The sequence below is a fragment of the Haemaphysalis longicornis genome, unplaced genomic scaffold (assembly GCF_048455015.1).
Source record: "Haemaphysalis longicornis isolate Haplotype H1 unplaced genomic scaffold, Haemaphysalis longicornis Haplotype H1 scaffold_1, whole genome shotgun sequence".
Lineage (NCBI taxonomy): Eukaryota > Metazoa > Arthropoda > Arachnida > Ixodida > Ixodidae > Haemaphysalis > Haemaphysalis longicornis.
Genome location: NW_027526203.1, coordinates 225,734,090 through 225,756,752, shown reverse-complemented (window position 1 = coordinate 225,756,752; position 22,663 = coordinate 225,734,090). Strand labels below are relative to the sequence as shown.

Below are 22,663 nucleotides of genomic sequence, written 5' to 3'. Positions count from 1 at the left end.
AAATTGGTATCAAATCTGCGCAATATGCGCAGATGTCTCACCCCTGCATTTAACACGCCGACACTACACAGGCGATGAGGTGTGCCATTGTAGAGGGCTCCGGAATAATTTTGACCCCCTGGTGATCTTTAACGTGCGCCAAAATCTCGAAAACACTGCCGTTTCGCTTTTAGCCTTTACCAGGAAAGCGGCTGCTGTGGCCAAGCATCGAACCCGTGTTATTGGGAGGCTACATCGGATTGAGATGGCAGGGCAGCAGCAGTTAAAAAGAAGTCAATGGGAGGTCACATAGTCCTTCAACCAACATCAGAAGAAAGTTTCTTTATGATGGTTCAGATAATAACCCACATGTTCACTTTGATGTCTGTTTCTTGCTCTTCTGAAGTTTTGAAGGAGCTCGGGCATACACGAGCCGATTTTCATTGGGGGGGGGGGCACTTGCTTCCAAGTCACCTGGCCCCTCCGCTACTCCCCTGAAGGATGAGCTTCCCTACCAATAGCCATCATTAATGATCAGCGCAAAAAAAAAAAAAAAAAAAAAAAAAAGACACGAGGGAGAAATGGGCTAGACCGCACCACTCTCAACTTATGTATTTTTTAATAAGACACAGCTTATATTCACAATTTCAATCCCCCATGTGGAGCTAAATCAAAACAAAAAGAACACGATCACTGGCACATCTGCGCAAGCGTAATCCATTTATTGACATGGCTACACAAGGTTGTCGTTGAATAAGCAAATTCACGGTCGTGCAATGCATGCTGATGTAGCTGTCTGCCCATCACCTTATATGGTATGCCTCGATTATTTCCCCAGTTGTTTTATTTAGGGGGTTCTGAAAGCAACATGGCACCTTCAAAAACTGGAACACAGCCGTCCGTGCTACAGTGGTGTGCCAAAAAGACTGCTCATTCCCATGCAGTGATCACTGGTGCTGAGAGCCTGAAACAGGTACGTATGCTGGTGACGCCATCCCAGATACCAAAAACCTGTACCAAACTCTAAAACGAATATTCCACACCATTTGTTAAATGCGCAACAGGTGTATATAGGTTGCTGCTTCAGGGCGGACGTACATGCACGGGACAAACCAAAAGGTGCATACACACCAGGCTATCGGGGCACCAGTGATCACTCCATGGGAATTAGCGCAGTCATTTGGCACACCGCTGTAGCACGTACTTCAGTTCGTTTTTGAAGATGCCCCAGTGCTTCCAGAACCCCGAAATAAAACTAGAGAAATAATCGAGGCCCACCAGACAAGACAATAAGCAGACAGCTGCATCAGCATGCCCTCCATAGCGTAGCATGACCGAGAATTTGCCTATTTATACAACAACCTCATGTAGCCATGTCGATTGCCCATACGTGCTTGCATATGCTCACACATGCGTGCCAGGGATTGTGTTCGTTCTGTTTTGATTTAGCTCTACATGGGTGACTGAAATTATGAATATAAGCTGTGTTTTCTTAAAAATTAAATTAGTTGAGTGTGCAGCTTTTCCGCTTCTCCGCCCTGTCCGCATCTCCCTCATGTGTCTCGTTTTTTTGCACTGGTCTTTAATGATGAACACTCACCAACTTGCCCAACTCAGTCTGTTTGAACCCACCAATGGAGCGTGTAGTGCTGTTTCACGTACTTCCAGGTATTACCCTTCAACGCGCTACACGTTCGCTGCAATACATCCAGCTTGTGCAAAACTGCATTCGGCCATCCCTGCAACTGACGGCATTTTAGGAAAATGTGGGATAGTGATGTGCTTTTACCAAGATTTTTTGGAGCAACTTTTGGTAGAGCAAAAAGTCTGCTGTGGAGCAGCGAGAATGGGATTTTGTAGCAGCCAGGAAAAAAAAAAGAAAAAGAGTACTGCAGCAACAACAAAACAGGGTTTTTTGCACAGCAAAAAGCACTCCTTAGTACAAGGAGTTTTTGTACTAAATCTCCAGCTTCCTATAAAATACCTAGCCTTCTGAGCAAGCGGCATCAACGTTCAACGGTTGAACACAGCCCCATCAAAGGGGATCAAATACCAGGTATCCAAGAGGCAGATAACCCAACCATCATCTTTTCACACTTGCTTTTCCTTCTTTTGCCCTAGCTTATTACACACGCTTTCATTATGCACACACAAAGCAAAGGCTGTGTGTGTGCACAATGAACGATGCTGCTCTCAATTGCAACATCCTCTGAGCTCGAGCTGACTCTACCCAACAGTGGCACTGAACTGGTGCAGGGTGAGTGCAAGTAGATGGCAAATGGCGGCAGCATATGCGATGCCTGTGCTGCAACGACAAAAGCACAAGTGTCAGATAAGCAAGAACAGGCAGTCTTCTCTCCACCGTGGATGCGAACGCATGACAAGATACAGCCGTGTACACGACTTGACACACTTTAAGCGTTCTCAGACTTCTACAACACCCCCTTGGCCCGCCGGATTGTCTCCGTGAACTGGCGGCACCAGGTTCCACCAACCCCCGACAACAGACGTCCGATGCTTCGTCCTTTGTAGCAGCAAATTTTGCTGTAAGGAAATGGCAACCAGAAAAGGGCGTGCAAGCGCTGCACCTTCATTTGCCCGTCCCAGTTTCTACACCTACGTTGAGTCTAGTGTGCCAGGCCATAAAATACAGCTTGCCAAATAGGAAAAGAGGCTCTAAGCTCTAAATTTTCGTGCAGTCTTTCAGTCACTTCCCCATCATGAGAAACTTTAGTGAACCGCCACATTGGAGATCCCGCACTGCAGCACGCACGCACACATGTGCCCAATCTTGGTCTGCCTGCTGTAAACCGACCTCCACACTTGAAGGGGACATGCTGTGTATAAAATACCACACACGCACAATGCCAAGCAGTGCCTCTTAGCTGGAATTACCACCTTGCTGCCCAGTTGCCTCCCACTGCGTGTTGTGGTGGCACCAGGAACCACTGCAGTGCTGTTCTACGCAGGTTTGACATGTGGCGCCCATATCCCAGCAACCGTTGAGTTCCTCTATATAAGGGAGCTAAGAGTTGCACGGCCCTTTACCACGCGCCACCCTGATGATGTCACTCCGACTATCTGGTGTCGTGCAGAAAAGCCCCCTCTACGGGCGCGCCGCCGCAGCAGGCGATGGCGACGCTGTGCTGAGCCCCGCTTGGGCGGCCCGCACCACACGTCTTGCCCTCAGAATGAACTCAAGGGCATATTTGTGTGGTGCAACAAACCCTGCTCTTCTCTCCCATCCCTACCCGCAGGATGCAACATACTCTGAATGATTAAACAGAATACCCACAACTGGGTCCATTGGAGTGGCACCTGCAGCAGGAAAAGCCCATGCGGATGAGGGACAACTAGGCTACGTTGCCCCTGGCCTTGGTTTTACCAGCACAATCAGCTGTCTGCAATACACCGGTCAGCTGGAAGGAGCACATTACAAGGGCCAGCTCCCAGCACAGGGAACCACCACCTTCGCTGTGCCAACCGCTGGCCTGCAGAGGTCCGAAAGGGCCAGACAGTCCAGCTATGAACTGGGACAAACCTGCTTCCAGCAATGCTCTGCCGCATTCCTTAGCTCTTCAGCCATATGGGCTGCACTGGTGTGGACGCCAAGGCTGCCCGTTTCTTTTGAACACCCCCAAAGTGGTGCACGCTGCAACCAGAACGGCTATGCACTGGACTGATACTACCAACATCCCAGGCATTCATCAGCTGTGCCCGGTCTTCCCTACCTCCTGGGGAAGAACGTGCACAGCCAACAGACAGGATAACTGCAACCGGTGGAGTAGAAGCTCACCTCTTCCGTCCCTGAGAAGAGTCACCCGGTAGGCCCCCTTCGAGTTCTGCTCCATGCGAACAGTGTCGGTGAGTTTCTCCGTCAAGAACTGCACCAGGGTGCTGCAGCCAAACGGCACAAAGCTGAGAGGGCAGCCAAACTTGTGCTGATAGTCTCGGGTGAGGCTATCCAAGTCAACTCCACTCCAGTTGTCCTGCAGAAGAACTCGAATGTTCTGCTTGATTTTCGCCAATATGGTAGCTGGTACTGAGTACACCTGGCGCGGGGCCAGAGGGCGCGGGGCCCGGGGGCGCAGGGCCAGAGGGCGCAGGGCCAGAGGGCGCTGAGGGACCTGTGGCTGTGGTGGCGGGGGTAGCAGTCCACCGCTGCTGCTGCCCAGGCTGATCGGCTGAAAGTAAACTGGCGGTCGGCTACACCTGCCCAAAGGGTCCTTTTGGCCACTGACAAGCTTCTGAACGTGCTGGATGTCCCTGGTGACTGTGGGCAGGAGGCGCACATCCCCATCCCTCGCACCTATCTGCAGCAGCTGGACAGTGTCCGGCATGCTTCGCAGGAAGGACACGGCATTTGTGAAGCCGAACCGCTGGTAGGGGAACTCATGGCCTTCACTCTCCCTGTAGGCCCTCAGAAACTGCAGCAGCGTGGGCGGCTCCTTGTCCACAATGAGCAGTGCCCGCACCACCGCTTTCAGGTCGCCCAGTTGTTCGCACTCCTGGACGCTGGCCATGTCTCCTGCCTGCACCAGGAGAGAAAAAAGGTGACAATACCATAGGCAGTGGAACCTGCTCAACCCTTCGGCACACTAGCTAAGGTGCAGCTGCTGCCTAAATCGAACAGTATGGTGCAAAACGTGGCCAAACCCAAAGGTGCCATGGCCCAATACTCGTTTTGGCCAATCTGTTTCTTTGGAAGGACACCACACTTATGAAATGCCCCCAGAGAAGTAAATGTCACAACCTTAGCCCTTTCAGGGTCACGGGCGTAGATATACGCCCTCTGCAAACACCTTCAAAATGGTCAATAACATATATGTATGTCATCGCTTGTTATGTTTAAAAAACGCTCCTTTTTCGCCAACTTCTCTTGCTTGGCATGTGCTGCCACACTGCGGAAATACGTCAAATTATTTTCTTGCACCAATGGCTCTTCTTTTTTTTTTTTTACGATTTACTTCAGCGGTGCGCCAGCTATCACTTGCGCATCATCCGGTAACACGGGGGCCCGCTGCGTATCGCCCACCAGGCACCCGGGCACCTCTCACTTCTTGCGCCTGCCACAGACCAAGGGCACCTGCGAAACTGATGAGGCTCTTTTCTCTCTCTTTTTTTTTTTAATAGGAGCAGTGGGCCGTCTATCGCTCACACATCCGGCCGCGCACCCGCGTGCAGCGGCTGGTTTCGGTATCGACCTCCAGGCGCTTCCTGCTTTTTGCGCCCGCGAAACTGATGTCTATCTGATTTCGATTCACTGAAAAGGTGACGGCTTGTTACTCTCTCGTTTTTATTTAATATTTTTCGTGTGTTTCTCATGAATAAACCACATGTATGTAACAACACAAACGACTTTTTTGTCACTTTATGGTCACCCTAAAAAAATTACGATAATTTTTTCTCGAAATAGATTCATCCGAAGAATTTAATTCAGCAATAACAAAAATCGCCCCTGGGGGGTCGCATTTGGCAAAGAAATTCGACCCTCAAAGGGTTAGGAGGCTTAAACAAAGATAAAAGTAGCAAGAACAACGAAGCACAATACCTGTGCCACAAATACCACAATGCTGCTGAATACCACAATGCTGCTTGCTCCAGCTGCCAGCGCTGCACGGCAATGCTTTTGCAGCCCTCATCGCACTGTGTAGCCACATCTGCAGCATTGCACACATGGCACACCTCTGCACACTCCCCAGTCTATTGCTACTTCAAATGGACCCTTCGAAATGCCATCTCTTTTGCTGCTTCAGAAGAGGTAGGGTTTGCGGCGTTCACCAAAAGAACCCCTGCAGATGAAGATCCGCTCCCACTTGGTGATGCGAGCGGGAAAAGCGACCTGAAGTAGCGTGATGAAAAGCAAGCGGGAAAAGCGAGTGATGCAATTGGAGCAACCGCCACCGAGGTGCTCACAATTGCAGGTGGGACAGGCAAACGTTTTTTTTTTTTGCTCTTCTTATCTTTGTTTTTAATTACAAGACTCCATGAGAGTTTCAATTTCAACTACGGTACAGTTTTGCTTCTTCCTCGGGGGTATGAGACTTCTTAAGCTCATGCACTGTCAGCTAGATGCTCTATTCAGAGCTTTGCTCGATTTCTGTCTCTTCCTAGTAGTATATACTTATGCTTCTGCCAAAATGGATTCGAAAGAGATGTATGTGCAAAATGGGGCAACGTGCACATAGCAGCCAGTACTCAAAGTCCACACCTTTGCCAAACAAAATAGCAATATCTCTTAGCACATCTATTTTTTGACCATAATAGGAACAGCCCTGCGGTGGTTTGCGATGGCACCTCGAGTTTGGTCAGTGAGTGTCCTCCCAAGCAAAAATATCCAGGCCCCTTGGCAGGATGTGATGCCTGGATATAATGCTATCCCAATAACACTGTTCCGCTGGAAGAGCGACAGCTGCAATGAAAATCAATAGATTTCGATCGTGCTTGTTGCCTCGACTTCAATTACCGCAGCCAATTTTGTAAAATTGCTTGAGATTTGGCGTATTGGTTCATGACCACTGTTCATTTCAGCTTGAATGTGAATAACAGTGGACAGATTAGAAGGGTACACAAGCAATAGAGCTGTGCCTTGTGCATACTTCTCGACCATCCTTCCTATGCATCGTTGAAGCTAAAATTACCAGCCAGTGCTCACTCTTGCCACAAGTGGGAACGGGCTTTAAACACCTGCACAAGTTGGCACAATGTGACCGGCATGACACAGGTGTGTCAGCAGGGCAAAATAAAAGGGGCACTGCAGTGCTTATAAAAAAAAATTGAGACAAGAGACAATTTTGCAGTATTTCACATGCCAGATTCAATGTCATCAATTTTACGGAAAATTTTTGAAATTACGCAAAACGAGGAAATCAAATGACCTGCAGTAGTACTGCCCATCAGCTTCCAAGCAAAGCACCTGTGACAGTCACGCTGCTTCCAACTAACAAAAACACAACTGAGCTTGCAAAATAGTATAGGAGGTCCTTGAATCTGTTGGACTGCATCACTGGGCAGCTGGAATGCACTAAGGGCTGTGGGGATCCTTTAGATCCCCTTTTCCTTTCCGCACGAGCGCGGCCTATTGGCGACACAGGCACGAGTACGGCCTATTGGCGACACAGGCATGGTGATTGACATTGCTAACGGAGGGTGTAGGCAAGACGTTCATGCAGCCCTACTACCGTTAACAAAACACCGGCCGACAATGGGTCTGCTCGGTATGCGATCTCGCCCGGGAATTGCAACGTCTGCAAGTTTAATGCATTCCCTTTGGGGCTCGCACCGACTGGCCAACATTCTGCATGTGGCTATGGGTTCAGTCGTACGTAAGCGCGTTTGGGATACTCAAGCGGTCACGGGGGTTCACGAGCCCACGAAAAGCGCGCGCCGCGCTTATAAGGCGCAGGGGGCAAGGAGGCCAGTTCCTGGGTGAGGAGGTGTGATGGCGGGAGTGGGGTGGTTGTGCCTGCCAGCGCATCGGCCCGTGAGTCGACGCAAGGCGTGACGAAGGTCGCGGGTAGACGCGCGCGCCGCGCATGGCTAAAGGCAACGCTTGCACGGAGAGGAAAAGGGGATCTAAAGGGTCCCCACAGGATAGACATTACCGCTTTGCCTTGTTCTGAAAACGATGTCATTTCTGCCCAAATGCTGAAAAATTTGAAAGTTTGTCATGTTATACAGATTTTCTTGGTAGAAAACAACATGCTTTTCAGGGAATTATTAAGGGCCATCATTCCAAATAAAGAAAACAAAAAGAGGTATTTTTACCCCAAAGTTGACGCCTGCAGAATTTTGCAGACAATCGAAGTGTGTCTGCAGGAAGTGAGAAAATCTAAGTGGCTGTGAGTACATAAAGATGCCCAAGCGCACAGCACTGGCCTCAACAAGTTCGCATGGTTTAGAAAATTGTGTCCCCGCCTGTACATGGTGCAAATCTGGTAATTCGGTGGCAATCATGATGTGAGCAGTAAAATGACACATGCTTAAATGTACCGAATTTTCCAGGAAACAGGCTTTGCAAATGCGAAAACTGCCCTGTTCACAAGCATACCGCTATTCATAAAAAAGGCTAAAAGCAGGCGCAGCAAAAGAGAAGCCCAGCTAAACATATCGGTGGCATGGATTGAATTCTGCATGACAGACCCACTCACATTATAGTGCCTAGAGTGTACTGGGCACAGAGTAAAGTCGTGGACTAATGAAACGCAAACACAAAAATATGAACCAAAACACACAAATAGCGTGATTTCTTTCCGTGCAAGTGAAATTGTCGCGTGGCCTTACTACAGTAACAAAGATTGAAAATGTGTCTTCCCAAATACACCACCTGCGAGCCATTATTTTATCTCCACTATCGATATTCTTTGATTTTACATGTTCTCGTTCATATTATTTCATTTGACCATGACTGTACTCTAGGCACTGCACTAACAATACGGCAATATGGCGGCACAACAATGCTGCATTTGGATGGCAGAATCAAGCACCACTAAGCACACTAATTGGATGCTGCATCAGAAGTTAAATTGAGAAATATGGCTAAGAGCACTGCCAGCAAGAAAGAACTAAACACCGCAGACCAGGTGATACGAGAAATACAAACAGGAGCTCGCAGCATCTGGTTGCCAGTGTTGAAGGATCTGCGCACGTCTTAAAACACATTTGATACTACGGCCTGCCATTACATCGAACGCCTGATGTATATTTCTTTAGTGGCACATTTTGACATCGCTGCGCAGCTGAGTGAACTACAGGCCCCACCATTCATAATTACCGCAACATCCACTTTTCTTGCTGCGCTAGACCGGACTGGCTATCGCTACCTACAAGTCCCCACATGCAAGCTACCAGAAAGATACACGTTTATTTAGATACCATAAAGATACATGTTTAAAGATACACGTTAAAGATACTCGTGACTGAACTGTTGTTTAGGCAGAAAAAGTGGAATCTACAGAATGAATGAATAACAACTTTTTGTTTTAATCGTCTTCAGCTGTGGTTCTTTTCACCCTGCATGTTTGCAAAACGCATCACATACATCTGAAACAGGAACACCTTTCCTTTCTGTGATAATTTAAGTTTGTTTCACACCTGTGTCATAAAACCAATTTGTGTTGAAGCAACTGGTCGTCAATCAGCTTACTTGCTCAATTTTGTTGTTTGTTGAGTACCTATATTGTGTATAGTAAAACGTTCTGTTGAGCCCTGCGGATTTTTAGTCGCACTTTCCAAATTGATTCCATTAATACCCCATTGTGCAACAAACTTGCCAACAAACAAATTGCAAATAACATCAGTCCCCTAAATTCAGGTGGTACAATTCTGATATGCAGGTAGTGCATGCCACTGAAGTTTCCTTCACGAGGGATGGCAAACCAATGCTTGTATAAAGCACGGAAAGCCCCCCTGGTGGGCATGAATGGTAGCGGGCGGCTTTGCTTGAGCAGATGACAAGACAAATATCAGAACGTCAAGATAAGCCAGCCGAATTCGGCGAGGCACTCTCGCTATCTGTGACACACCTACGCAAAAATTGCGTTGGCATGCAGCTTCGCCCAGTTTGGCCACCGCTCATGTGCTCCTTTAACTTTAGCATCACCTGAACAGACGTGCACATTCATAGGTGTACACACACGTGGAGGGGGGCACAGGTGAATGAAAAATCTGCAATTTTTTTTTGAAAGAGCAATAGACTAGTTAGGTCACAGAGCCCCACCCTCCCAATTTTTGCTGACAGAACTAAGGCGGAACATTGTTGTATAAGCACCCTGCACCGGACAGGGGCCGCTGTGAGCACAGCCTTTTTCCTAGTAAAAGTAAAGCACACTAGGGCAACGGTAAAGAAGTGGCGATTTCTCAAACAGTTATCACCCACTTCCTGCAGCATGCTGTGCCAGCGGTCTCTGGAGCTGACACTGAGGCATGGAGTAAAGAAAGACAGTTGCGGTAAATGCATCCCCTGCCTTTTGTATTATCTACAATTTAATTGGTCGGCATCAATATCAACGACTAATGTCTTTTCATCTGCGCCACTTAAACTGTTCGTTCGCCTCAGCCTTTATCATAACGTCCCCCTAATGCCTTTGTGGGGGCACTCGTGCTCAACTCGTGATAATCCCGGCTGTTGTATCTCGGGCAGGGCGATGACACTTGCGTAAACTGAATGCTACGACCAGAGGCCATGATGAATGCAGCATCTTTCCCAGTGAGGCAAACATCAGCGCAATGTCCCTCTACCAAAAGCACATTAGGCGATTTTGATGATGATGATGATGGTTTAAGTTTAATGGCGCAAGGCCGACACGGGCAAAGAGCGCCAAACACAAAGTGATTTGATGAGGAGAGAACAAGAAATAAAATCAGTTAAAAGCTATGAGCACGGCTGGTGTAAATGGCCAGGGTGAAGAACAAGAGTGGTTAAAAATAAATAAGGTGGCTGGTGTATAGGACCAGGGGTAAAAGCTATGGGTGGTATGAGATGAGTTGTAGAAAGTGAACTTCTGATAGGAACTGAAAGGTGCGTTGAACAGAAAACATGGCATCGTCTCCTAAGAAGTATGACGGGTGTGGTGGAATATGTCGTGTGTGTAGTTGAGGGAAGTGTTTGCGTCGTGTAGTGTCGAGTGCCTTACATTGTATGAGAATGTGCATCACGGATAGGGCCTCTCCGCACCTGCTGCACTGGGGTCTAGATGATCCCGTCAGCAGATACGAGTGCGTCGCATGGGTGTGCCCTATCCGCAGCCTACCCAAGGCGACTTCCGTGTGTCTGTTGTGTGAGTCAGTTGTGTACCGTCCCAAGTGTGGCTTTATTACATGTAGTTTGTTGTCTGTCTGTTCGTCCCAGTGTGTCTGCCATGTTCTGCGCAGGTGTTGTCTTATGTGTGGCTTGAGGTCTGTGTAGGGTACCGTTGTAATGTCCACAGTGTTCCTGAGTGCAGCCGCACCGGCCCTCTCGTCTGCCAACTCGTTCCCAGAGATCCCTGCGTGTCCTGGGACCCAGCAGAGGACCAGCTCATGCTTTTGTGCATACACGGACATGATAGTGCAGAATACAAGATTAACTATGTGGTTTCTGGGGGGTGTATGCGATGACAGTGCGCGAACAACACTCAAAGAATCTGTATATATGATGGAATTGGGAATGTGATTTTCAAGGATGTGTTGTACAATCAGTAAAATTCCATACGCTTCTGCTGAAAAAATTGATGTGTGCATCCTCATGGTTCTGGCTGCATTGAAATTAGGACCATGAGCAGCGCACGACACCATACTGGAGGTTTTAGAAGCGTCACTATAAAATTCTGCACATGTGTATTTAAACTGCAAAGACAGAAAGTGCTGCAGTATTGCAGCTCGTGGTACACGATTTTTGTCAAGTCTCATAAAAGAAAGGTCGCACGACACAGGGCGAACTTGCCAAGGCGGTAAACTGTTAGAAAAGGATGACCTGTACACATCTAAAAACGAAGCACTGAGATCCGAGGCTCGCTCTCTCACTCTAAGTGAAAAGGGCAGAGGAACGGATGGGCGATTTGCAAAGAGCAGAGATGTTGATGTATCGTTAAAGACAGGATAAAAAGGATGACTATTCAGTGATGAAATTTTAAAAGCATATAGCAAGTCCATGTACGTTCGTTGGTTCTCAAGGCTCCACTTATCACACTCGACATACAGACTCTCGACAGGGCTAGTGCGAAAAGCACCCGAGGCGAGACGAAGCCCCAAGTGTAGCGCTGGGTCAAGCATTCGCAACGCTGTTTTAGTCGCCGACCCATATACCACACTGCCATAGTCTAAACGAGACCCAACCAGAGCAGTATAGAGCCGTAGTAGGAGTTCTTTGTCGGAACCATAAGATTGATGGGAGAGAACCTTAAGTATATTCATTGTTTTAAGACATTTATGTTTAAGTTCCTTGATGTGTGGAATGAATGTGAGTTTGTGATCAAACACCACACCTAAGAACTTGTGCTCCTTGTTCACAGGAAGCGACATGCCATTAAGAGTAATGTCTGGGTCCGGATGGGCCCCGCGCTTCCTGGAGAACACAACGCAGGAGCTTTTTGCAGGATTCAATTTAAACCCATTCTTGTCTGCCCAGCCGGCAAGCTTCTTGACGCCGAGCTGGACTTGACGTTCGCAGATGGACATATTACATGATTTAAAAGATATCTGCACGTCATCTACATACATGGAGTAAGAAATTGTAGGCGGCAGTGCCTTCCCAAGGGAGTTCATTTTTACTATGAAGAGAGTGCAGCTTAGAACTCCGCCTTGCGGCACGCCATTTTCTTGCACGTGTACCTTTGACAGTGCAGAACCAACTCTGACGCGAAAGGTTCTCTCAGACAAATAGCTAGCAAGGGTGTTAAACATATTACCAGAAACACCGAATGACTTCAGGTCAGTAAGGATCCCATAACGCCAAGCGGTGTCATAGGCCTTTTCTAGGTCGAAAAACACAGTTAAACAGAACTGTTTATGAATGAAGGCATCCTTAATATATGACTCTAGTGCCACAAGTTGGTCATTCGTGGATCGCCCCGCCCTGAAGCCTGCCTGGCAGCTCTCGAGAAGGCCGTTATACTCCAAAAAGTACACGAGCCTCCGGTTTATCATCTTCTCGAGAAGCTTGCACAGGCAGCTGGTCAGGGCAATGGGTCGATAGCTAGCGGGAGAAGAAGGGTCCTTCCCTTCTTTCAAGAATGCTACAACTATGGCATCCCTCCAAGACTTTGGAATGTGCCCCGAAAGCCATATCTTGTTGAAAAGGTGAAGAAGTGTTACAAGAGTGTCTGTGTGTAAGTTCTGTATCATTGTATATGTAATGTTGTCTGGGCCTGGAGCTGAGGGTTTACACGTGCTCAGAGCACCCCTCAGCTCATGAAGCGTGAACTCGGAGTTATAAGAGGTGGCTGACCTGTCATTGTCATGTAAAGGTTTCTTTTCGGCCACGAGTTTGTGTTTCATGAAGGTGTTTGTGTAGTGTGCTGAACTAGAAACGTGTTGGAAGTGTTGTGCGAGTGTGTCAGCCTGGTCTTCGAGTGTGTCCCCTGTTGTACTGACCAGAGGCAGGCTGTGTGTTTGATGTCCCTTGAGTTTGCGTATTCGTGTCCATACTTTCCGTGTGTCTGTGTAGGAGTTAATTGATGTTATGAATGTACGCCAACTCTCTCGTTTTGCCTCACGGCGCACACGTTTTCCTAACGCCTTGGCCCGTTTGAACAAGAGGAGGTTACTCGACGTGGGGTACCGGCGAAGGATACCCCACGCCTTGTTCTGGGCCTCTCGCGCCCGCCTACAGTCCTCATTCCACCACGGCCTCCGCTGGTTGCGCGGGGCAACAGAGGCGTGGGGAATGGACTTTTCAGCGGCGTCGAGGATGTGCGCCGTGAGGAGTTGGGTAGCTTCCTCAACGTGTAGGTGTCCTATGGATGTGTGGTGTAGTTTGGATGTCTCTGTAAATGTGTTCCAGTTAGCTCGTGCTTCATTGAACCTATTATGGGAAGATGGACTGCTCGGGCCTTTACCTATATACGTTAATGAAGTGGGGAAATGGTCACTGCCATATGGGTCCGTGCCCACACCCCACTCGAGAAGAGGAAAGAGAACTGCGGAGCCAATAGCCAAGTCAAGACATGAGTATGTGTTGTGACCTATGTTATGGTATGTAGGCTGTTTATTGTTGAAAAGGCATGCTCCAGAGGATGTAAGAAACCTCTCTATCAGGCGACCTCGGGCATCCGTACGAGAAGAGCCCCAAAGAGAATTGTGAGCATTAAGGTCGCCTGTTAGAATGTATGGTTCGGGCAGCTGGTCAACCAGCGCCTCGAAGTCAGAACTCAAAAGTGTAACATCAGGAGGAATGTATATGGAGCATACCGTTATCAACCTATTAAATATTATTAAGCGTATTGCTACAGCCTCAAGGATAGTGTTTAAAGTGACAGGGTGGCATGCTAAAGATTTCCGGGTGATTATGGCCACACCCCCAGAAGAGTGTGTGCAGCCATCCCTGTCTTTCCTGTATACCAGGTAACTATTCAAGAAATTTGTGTGTTTGGAATTCAGATGTGTTTCCTGGACACACATTATACTTGGCTGATTGGCATGCAGAATCTCATAAATGTCGTCAAGATTATTCAGAAGGCCTCTGCAGTTCCATTGAACAATATTTTCTCTTCCCATTATTATGTGTTCAGAGCTACTGGAGTGTGACTATTTATGTAGGGTCTTTCGGGGCTTGCACTCTTGGAAGGGGTTTTCTGACCTTCTCTACTGACCTGGACGTCGCAGCCCGTTCCTTCCGCTGCGATGGAAGCCGGAAGGGCTCGACGTCCATGTCGTCATCTGAAGGCAAGGGGGTGGCCAGCGGACTGGGCCCCCTTGACATGGTACCCTTTCGGGTGTTCTTTGCCTGCGCTGCCAGTGCCGAAGGCGTGGGGAGCACCCCAGATGGCACAGGCAGTGAGGCGTGGGAGGGGGTCGCTGCGATTGCCTCCGCCTCCATCTCGTTCGGGCCCTCGCGCGTGCTTCGGGCCGGTGGAGAGGTGGAAACGGTGGGTGCAGCAGCATCCCCACTGGACGTGGATGCCACCACAGCCACTGCTGACTCAGCGAGCGGTGCGGAGGCGGGTTGGGCTGCCTGAGGCAACCCAGGGGGGGGCGGGGGTGGGACCAAGTCCGACTCGCGGTACTGGGTCCCCGCAGAAACCAGGCGCCGCTCCGCCCCCCGGCGAGCTGCGTCGGCGTACCTCCCCAGAGGGAAAGAGGCGAACCTCTTCCGCGCCTCTGGGAAGGTGATGTTTTCAGTGACCTTGATGTTAATGATTTTCTTTTCTAATTGAAACTTTTCACAGCTGCGGGACCATGCTGCGTGCGGCCCCTGACAGTTTGCACAGGTGAAGGTAGTAGAGTCACAGTTTTCAGTAGGGTGGTCATGTGCGGCGCATTTCGCGCAGGTCGTTTTGCCGCGACAAGAAGTTGTAGCGTGCCCGAATCGCTGGCACTTGTAGCAGCGGCGCGGGTTAGGTATGTACGGACGTACACCACACCTAATGAAGCCAGCATTGATGTGCTCAGGAAGTTTTGATTTGTTGAATGTCAGGATTATATGCTTTGTGGGGATTTCCTTATTGTCTCGTCTGATGGTGATACGCCTGACTGCAGTTACACCCTGATCTTTCAGGCCTTCCAACAGATCAGCTTCGGTCTCATTCAACAAATCGGTCTCCGAGATCACACCCTGAGAGCTGTTGAGGCTACGATGGGGAGTGACTCGGATGGCCAGATCTGCCATGCAGGTTTGCGACAGGAGGTTAGTGGCTTGTTGCTGCGTCTTGACATTGACAAGGACTTCTCCGGTACAGAGTTTCTTAGCATCGAACGATTTTCCGAGGATGCCTTCCAGGAACTTAGTGATCAGGAATACGGACATTGAAGAAACAGGGTTTGTTTTGTCAACTGCCTCGATAACCAAGAATCGAGGATAGTTGTCAGGTTTCGGACTGTGGATTGTTGGAAGGGATGGAAAAGATACTTCGGTGCGGCCCCTTTTCAGGGACCGATCACGTTTGGGGGGGGGTTTAGAGAATGCCATACATCATAGTATAGAAGCAGGGGACGGGGGTTCTTTCTTCTCAAACCTTACCCTGATAGCCTGAGAGGTCCCGGAGCTCCCTGCCTGGTAAACAGACAGGGAGCCCATCCGCCGGAGCTTGACCTGGGCTCCGACGGCCACCGTTCGTGGTTTCTAACCCTCCACCTATAAACACATCGCCACGGTTGGATCCAGCTTATGTTTGGGGGCTCGGGGTCCGCGGTATCGCCAGTACCGTCACCATGAATACTCAAGGTGCCCCGTGCGGGGATTAGGCGATTTTGGAAGGAACCAGGTTGCCAGGGGGGCGTCCGTTAGATGATAATCGGCCCCCCCTTGTGCGAAACCCTGCACACGTGTATGTGTAAATCACAAAATCTTTTAACAATATTGCGGGAGCATCAACCGGCGGGTGGCTCAGCATTTAACACTTTAAAAAGCGGCGAAACGAGCAAGAATAGATCGCACAGTTTGAATCGCCAGTGCAACCATCGTCTGCTAGGCTGTTCCCACAATCACAACCCCTTTCCAATGGTAATCAGCTGCCTATCTTCATCGCCATAAACAGGGTGCAGAAGAAATCGCTGTCACTGCAAGGCAATGAAGATAGCCTGTTGATTACCAGAGGGAAGGGATGATGCCGTGATTGTGGGAGCAGCCTAGTAGACAGTTGCACTGGCGGGACCGTTCTGCGCATTCGAACTGTGTGATCCATTCTCGCTCATTTCGCTGCTTTCTACCGTGATAAGACGCCGATATAAAAAGGGAAGGGGATATTTTGCCGGAAGCGAGCATTTTTCAACGACTGTTTTTATGCCAACAATGTGGTCCGATTAGCTGGCTGTTTCTATGACGTCAAATCTCCGGTTCCGGGGGGGCTTTTTTTGCCAGCTCCCCCAGCTGGCACTACTGGCCCTGCTTTATGCTACAGGCTAGTGTCACTAGAAAACTTTATCTAGGGACACTACTACCGGCTACCACGACCGGCGTGCGCTCTGTTACTCCTATTTGCGCACGACCTTAGACTACCTTGGACTCCACTTGATACCACAGCACTCGCTAACTCACAGAAGGGAACGAGTTCATCGGACGACTTTGTCAAGACCTCCTCATCGGGAGTAGGAAGCCTGCGTTAGTGAAGGGGCATGGAGAAATTTTACGGCCCGTTTGGCAGACCTGCCGTGAGCTCCTGTGATGATAAATCAGCAGCATTAAACCACTTAACCATTCTGGATCTTTCAGAATATTCTGGAATTATTTGAGAAAAAGATAGTTCATTCTGCAGAACACACAAATCACGGGACTCAATGTCCATGAATGCCTGGTTCTTGTTATGATCCCATACTGTAATGTGCTGGTGCAATCACTACTGCCTAATGCACATATTAATGTGTCCAGCATATACTGAATTGTAATGCCAGCACCCTCTGCGACGGTGGACCCACCGGGTGGTTCCCGTTTGAACCCATTCCCATTTCATCCCTCCCGCTTCAACCCGGCGCAAAATGAGCTTCCCTTTTCGCCCTTTCCCATTTCAGCTGTTCCCATTTAAACCTTGTTTGTTCCTTGCCGCTTCAACCCGCTACAAAACGCCCTTCCCGTTTCGTATTTTCCCATTTAGCCCCTTCCCGGAATAACGAACCCAGTTTCGACTCGGGTGACTCTGACCGAGGCGTGCGATTTTTGAAATTAAAGTTGCGTCCGATGTATTTTAACCTCATGTTTTCAGTTACGTCCAACGCAACCGAAAGTCACAAATTACTTTCGTCCGTCATAACGTGAAAATTAAATTGAAATTACGTCAAACGTATTTCACCGTAAAAAATATTACGGCTGGCGGAACCAAAGTACGCAGACGCCCTGTTAACCTGCAACCTTTATGCAATGGTCGGTTTCACGATATGCGGCGCCAATTAAAAACAACACATAAGTTGCTGCGTTACGTCTGACCCGGTACAACGTTAGGGAATTACAGCTGAAACCGCACCCTTCTGTCTGCTTCTGCGTTGGTCGAGCGTCTGGAACATGTTGCTCGCATGTGCACTTTGCAGCAGCTGTGATGGTTCCAGTCCCTACGGTTGCATATACGAATGCACATACACTTATATGCAACACACAAAAAAAGAAAGGATGAAAATTAACAAAATAACAAAATAGCACCTTTCCGCAGTCGCAGTGCCAGTTTGTAGCATCCGTAGCTAGATCTTGCCGAGAATGAAGTTGGGTGTTTTAACAAATTAATTTATTAGGGGTAGTACCAGGCTACCGTTTTATTTCTACACAGGAAAAAGTTCTCACGAGATATAATTACCGAATCTAGCTAACTACAGAAAAAATGTATTTTATGAAAGCATAACTGTTATGGGGCAAGCTAGTGGTACGATCTATTTTAATGTGTGGCTAATGGTCACTTTATATGCAAATGCCTGCAAAAGAATGGCCATTGAAGTCTAAAGCTGAAATTTTTGCTTGGAGGAAATAGTTCGCACACATTTTTCATCCAGGCGTTAAGAACACCCCAAGCTGTATTCTCTTGAGTGTACTTTTTGCGGATAATACATAGGTGGGCACGCAGTACATGGAAAAGCAAAAGAAAACATTTAGGTAGTTATCCGTCTAAAATACAGAGCATATCGTTACCGTGTCTGCGACACCGTTTATGTTACCGGGAGCTGGAGTTTCCGTTTGCCGCTGGAAACAGTAGGACATGTTTTAGCACACCATTTTGCGGTTTGCGTATTCTAGCCGCCACGGTGCAAGTAGCGACATCTGATGAATTAGTCTCAAATTAAATCACGCATAATTTTGTTGCTCATATGTATGTGCTTTCGTTCAAAGTAGCTTGAATATTTCACTTTGCGGTTGAAGCGTTCACAATAATTGTAGTTTTTTTTTAGAATACTGTAGCCATGCCATCACTTGTACAGCCTTAAAAAGAAACCGTGTCAGTGGCACCATCTACAGAGTAGAGTTGGAGTCGAGGTAAAATAGAATTTACCACCGCGCTAAATATTTAGGCAAGAAATGAGTAAAATATGTTGTAGTAATTGCTCAGTAACCTACACTACCTTGCCCAGCACAATTTTGGAGGCCTAAAAGCGCACTGCGAGCTCAGAAACTTATCTGGACAATTTGAGGTGGGAGTTTTGGGAGCAGGTTGAAACGGGAAGGGCGTTTTGGGAACGGGCCACACGGGAAGGGCGTTTCAGGAGTGTGTTCAAGCGGGACGGGTTCAAACAGGAATGGGTTGTTTCGGGCTGCACCCAACCCACTGTTGTGTTGGCTCTGTCGGCGTGATCAGTGGTTGGCATAATTAACAGGCGTAAAAGCTGCCAGCATAATCAGCCGGTATTTTAGCCCAAAAAGATATATGTTGCTGGCAGTCAATTTAACACACCCCTGCTGCCGGCCATGTATCCACGTAGGGCAGTGCACTCGCTTTCTGTAAAAAATTCTTGCTGCCAGCATTATTAACTGGACCAGAAAATGCCGGTTTGTGGCAAAACTCACAATCGTGGAATAATGCTGGCTGCCGGCATTTTCTCCTCCAGATATTTTGCTGGCACACCGACAGTTGTGACGGCAGCGCCACTGTTGTGCCAGCATAATTAACGGGAGAACAAAATGCCAGCTGCCGGCAAAATATCCATTTCCTATTGCGGGCTGTGCTGCGGTCCAGCTTCTAGCTTTCTGTAAAAAAAACTGCGGAACGAGAAACTATTACGTTCTAGAAATTATTAAGGCCACACTCGTGAACAGCGGCTTTCAATTCGCTGGGCGTGAAAGACTTGTCCCTTTAGAATTTCTTAGGAGTTTGTGGAAAAGCCGGGACTCGACGTAAACAGGGCAGGTCAGGCTGGGCAGCACATTGCACAGAATGCCTGTAATTAAGACGACAGCACAAGAACAAAAATTGGCCGCGTATCTGAAGACGATAGTCAACTGGCACTTCTGGCAATTAAATGCCTCCATTGTATTTCCCTCTCACCTCTCATGCTGTTCCTCTCGCAGCTCGTTCCTTTCAAGATAACATGCTAGAAGTTTGCTCCGGTCAATTTATATTTACCATGTTCCACTACTCCAAGTCAGGTGTCTCGATGCCAGCGCTGCCATATGGCAGAGACACGTGAATCGAGGCACTCTACTACAACGTTTATAGAACCATGTTGCCCTACTCCACGAGTGTTCCAAGCGAAACGTACCATTGCTGTTGCCATTTGATTTTTTTAAATGCTGCCACGTAGCGCGGGCAACAGCAGGGGATGGCTTTCTGCAGTTGATATAGTATTTTATTTACTATCGCAAAAAACAAGCACCTGTGAATTGTTTAGTAAAGGAAATGTCACTCATGTATTCATGTCACTCATGTATTCATTTTCTGCCTTCCATTTGCGTAATGTCTTTTTCTTGTTCAAGAATGCTGACAAGTATGGACAGTAACACCGGACTTCCCCGGACAACACCGGACTTCGATTCCCCGCCGCGGCGGCCGCTTTTCTGATGGAGGCGAAAAGCAAAAACGCCCGTGTGTACGAGATTTCGGCGCACGTTAAAGATCCCCAGGTGGTCAAAATTAATCCGGAGCCCTCCACTACGGCGCGCCTCATCGCCTGCGTTGCGTCGGCGCGTTAAACCCTACAATCAATCAATCAATCGAGTATATAAGACTTGCGCAGTTTCTGCTTTACTTTGGCCCGGTGGCTGAATCGAGTCACAGACAGACAGACATACAGACAGACCAAAATTTCTGCGTTTAAGTAGTCCAATAAAGAATATCGTCTTTATCGACTGCGCATGACCATATTATGACCGATGTAACAAGGAACCAACTAGCCCAACTTTCTGCGTTAACCACAGCTTGTCCGCACGGCACAAACTTACCGAGCCGTACGACAGCGCTTGAATATGCTCCCAGTAACGTCGTCAGACGCAAGTCTAGACACTACGTTCTCTGTATTCTATCCTGTACTGACTGACAGCACATTTCTAACGCGCCAGGGCACACCGCCCGACAGCATCGAACGCTGTGCCCTAGCGCAGTCCACTTGTTCCGTATTCCCATAGACACAAACCTCGTAGTCATGCACATAAACGTGGTTCGCGAAACAAAGGTGCAGAACCACATACCGCAGGTGGTGGTGGACTCGGCGAACTGACAACCGACTTGACAGCGTTCCGCTGACAATGGCGACCGGGGCACACCGGTGGCCTGGCGAACAGCGTTCGGTACTGTCAAAACGGTGTTTTGACAGCACCAAACGCTTTTCGTTAGTGCAGCCCCCTTATTCAGTGATTACAGAGAGAATAAAGCGGCGGGACAGGTAAAGAAAAAAACACAAGCAGAGCTGAATACCTGAGTCCCACAGCGCCGGAACGCTGTAGCAGGCCCGCGAACTGACGGCGTCCCTCAGAGTAACGACGAGGTTGCACCTGGGTGTAAATGTTGGCGAAAGCGTCAAAAACACTCGATGGTTCACGCTAGTGGGCTGCTAGTGCCACCGAGCGTATGCAAGACCACTGTCACACCTAATCGAACGCAGCTCACCGAACGTGCCGCCGAAAAGCATGCGCGTCTTTTGTTTCTTCATTCCTATTCAATCCATACAACCGGCCAATCCCTCCATAGCCAATCCAATAATTATTTTATTTTTTGGCCAGAATGGGCTATGTAAGATTGAGGTATTTTAGTTAAACGTTATTTTATTGACTTGGACAAATACAAAGTTACATGTATAATCACTTGATCTTACCCCCCACTGCTCACTGCGCATGCGTAACGGAGCAGCGGCTGTGGGAGCGTCGTCTGCTGAGTGTCGTCTGCTTAGTGCATGCGTTGTTGCGGTATCTCTCAAAGAGGTCTACAGTACCAGCGCCTCACTATAATTTCTTTCAGTGCCTGTCAGTTCACCCTCAGACGGTCGATTCCCCTGCGGTTCCTGCCTGACGACATGTGCGGTGAATCTGGAAAACGAGCAAGTTTGTTGGCTTCAGGAAACGCAAAGTGGAAGGAAAGAAACTTCAGGAGTAAAATTCTGCGACTTAACCAGACTATTTACAGATACAGGCAGAACTGAAACAGTTGAGAGAGGATTCCTTGACCTCGGAAATTTCTTACACCCCGCAAAAGGCTGCTAAAAACGAGCCTTCCGCGTTATTCTTGCTTGAACAAATAAGGAGTTTTAATACCCGTGCCACACAGAAGTTTGAAAGGACATTTGAGTCGAATGGCCCTCGAAATCTAAAATTTCATTCGAACTGGCAAGTTTCCGCATTCACCCGTCATGTTCTGGTGTCCTGCTAGTCCCCAGTTTCGTTCTCATTACTTGGCAAAAAAAAAAAAAAAAGTTAACGTAAGGCCAAAAAACGCCTTTGCAATAAAACTGATTATAACCTACTTACACGAGCACAACATGCAAAAAATAGGCAGTTGTTTTTCTTTCTTTTTTTGCACTGCAAGTGTTGAGTGTACTAAGTTACTTTGCAATCGTAGACCGAGTGATAGTAAACAAAACAAATGAAAAATGATTAAGAGCGTGCACTTCAAAAAACAAGTTTTACTCGTAAATACAGTGAACTCCCTTTAAGACGAACTCAAAGGGACCATGATGGTTTGTTCGTTAGAAGCCCCCCCCCCCCCCAAAAAAAAAAAAAAAAAAAAAAAAAAAGAATCGGTTACACGTGCCCAGGTCTCTGCAAATGTCTTGCTTCAAGACGGTGAATTAAAGTGGAGTTACAATAAAGGACGACGAAAAAAAATCATTTATTTTAGTGTGCAACTTGATAAGAAGGATGTCTTCAAGTGCTCTTGCCTGGTTTTATCCGGTTCAAGCGGCGACGGAGAGCGCACACCCACTACCTCAAGCGACAATGCAGCTGAGACAGACGAACCGGTTCCCGCCATGGCAGCACGCGACCAGCGATCCCGAGCCGGTGCGCGTTTCGGGGAGAGACGCGTTGCTCTGAAATCGGTCCGGCGCCCCCTGGTTGTCGACGCCCCCGAGAGATGGCATCACCGGTCCGTGTGCGGTAAGGTCCCTGACCTTAGTGCGCGGTAGAGTTCCTCTATACAGCTATATAGAG

At 48.3% G+C, this 22,663-nt stretch overlaps 1 protein-coding gene across 4 annotated transcripts in view; it reads right to left on the bottom strand.

Moving 5' to 3' along the window:
• The window catches only part of LOC144142439 (uncharacterized), a 242,202-nt gene extending 221,015 nt beyond the window's left edge, over positions 1-21,187 (bottom strand). For 2 of the 4 annotated variants that reach the window (XM_077673969.1, XM_077673979.1), the window contains exons 1-2: positions 20,937-21,103; positions 3,776-4,511 (exon numbers count right to left, since the gene is read on the bottom strand). In XM_077673969.1, coding sequence (XP_077530095.1) covers positions 3,776-4,502 — 727 coding nt within the window. In that variant the 5' untranslated portion in view covers positions 4,503-4,511; positions 20,937-21,103. The other 2 variants (XM_077673960.1, XM_077673951.1) reach the window with 2 other exon arrangements.
• Positions 21,188-22,663: the final 1,476 nt, after the last annotated feature.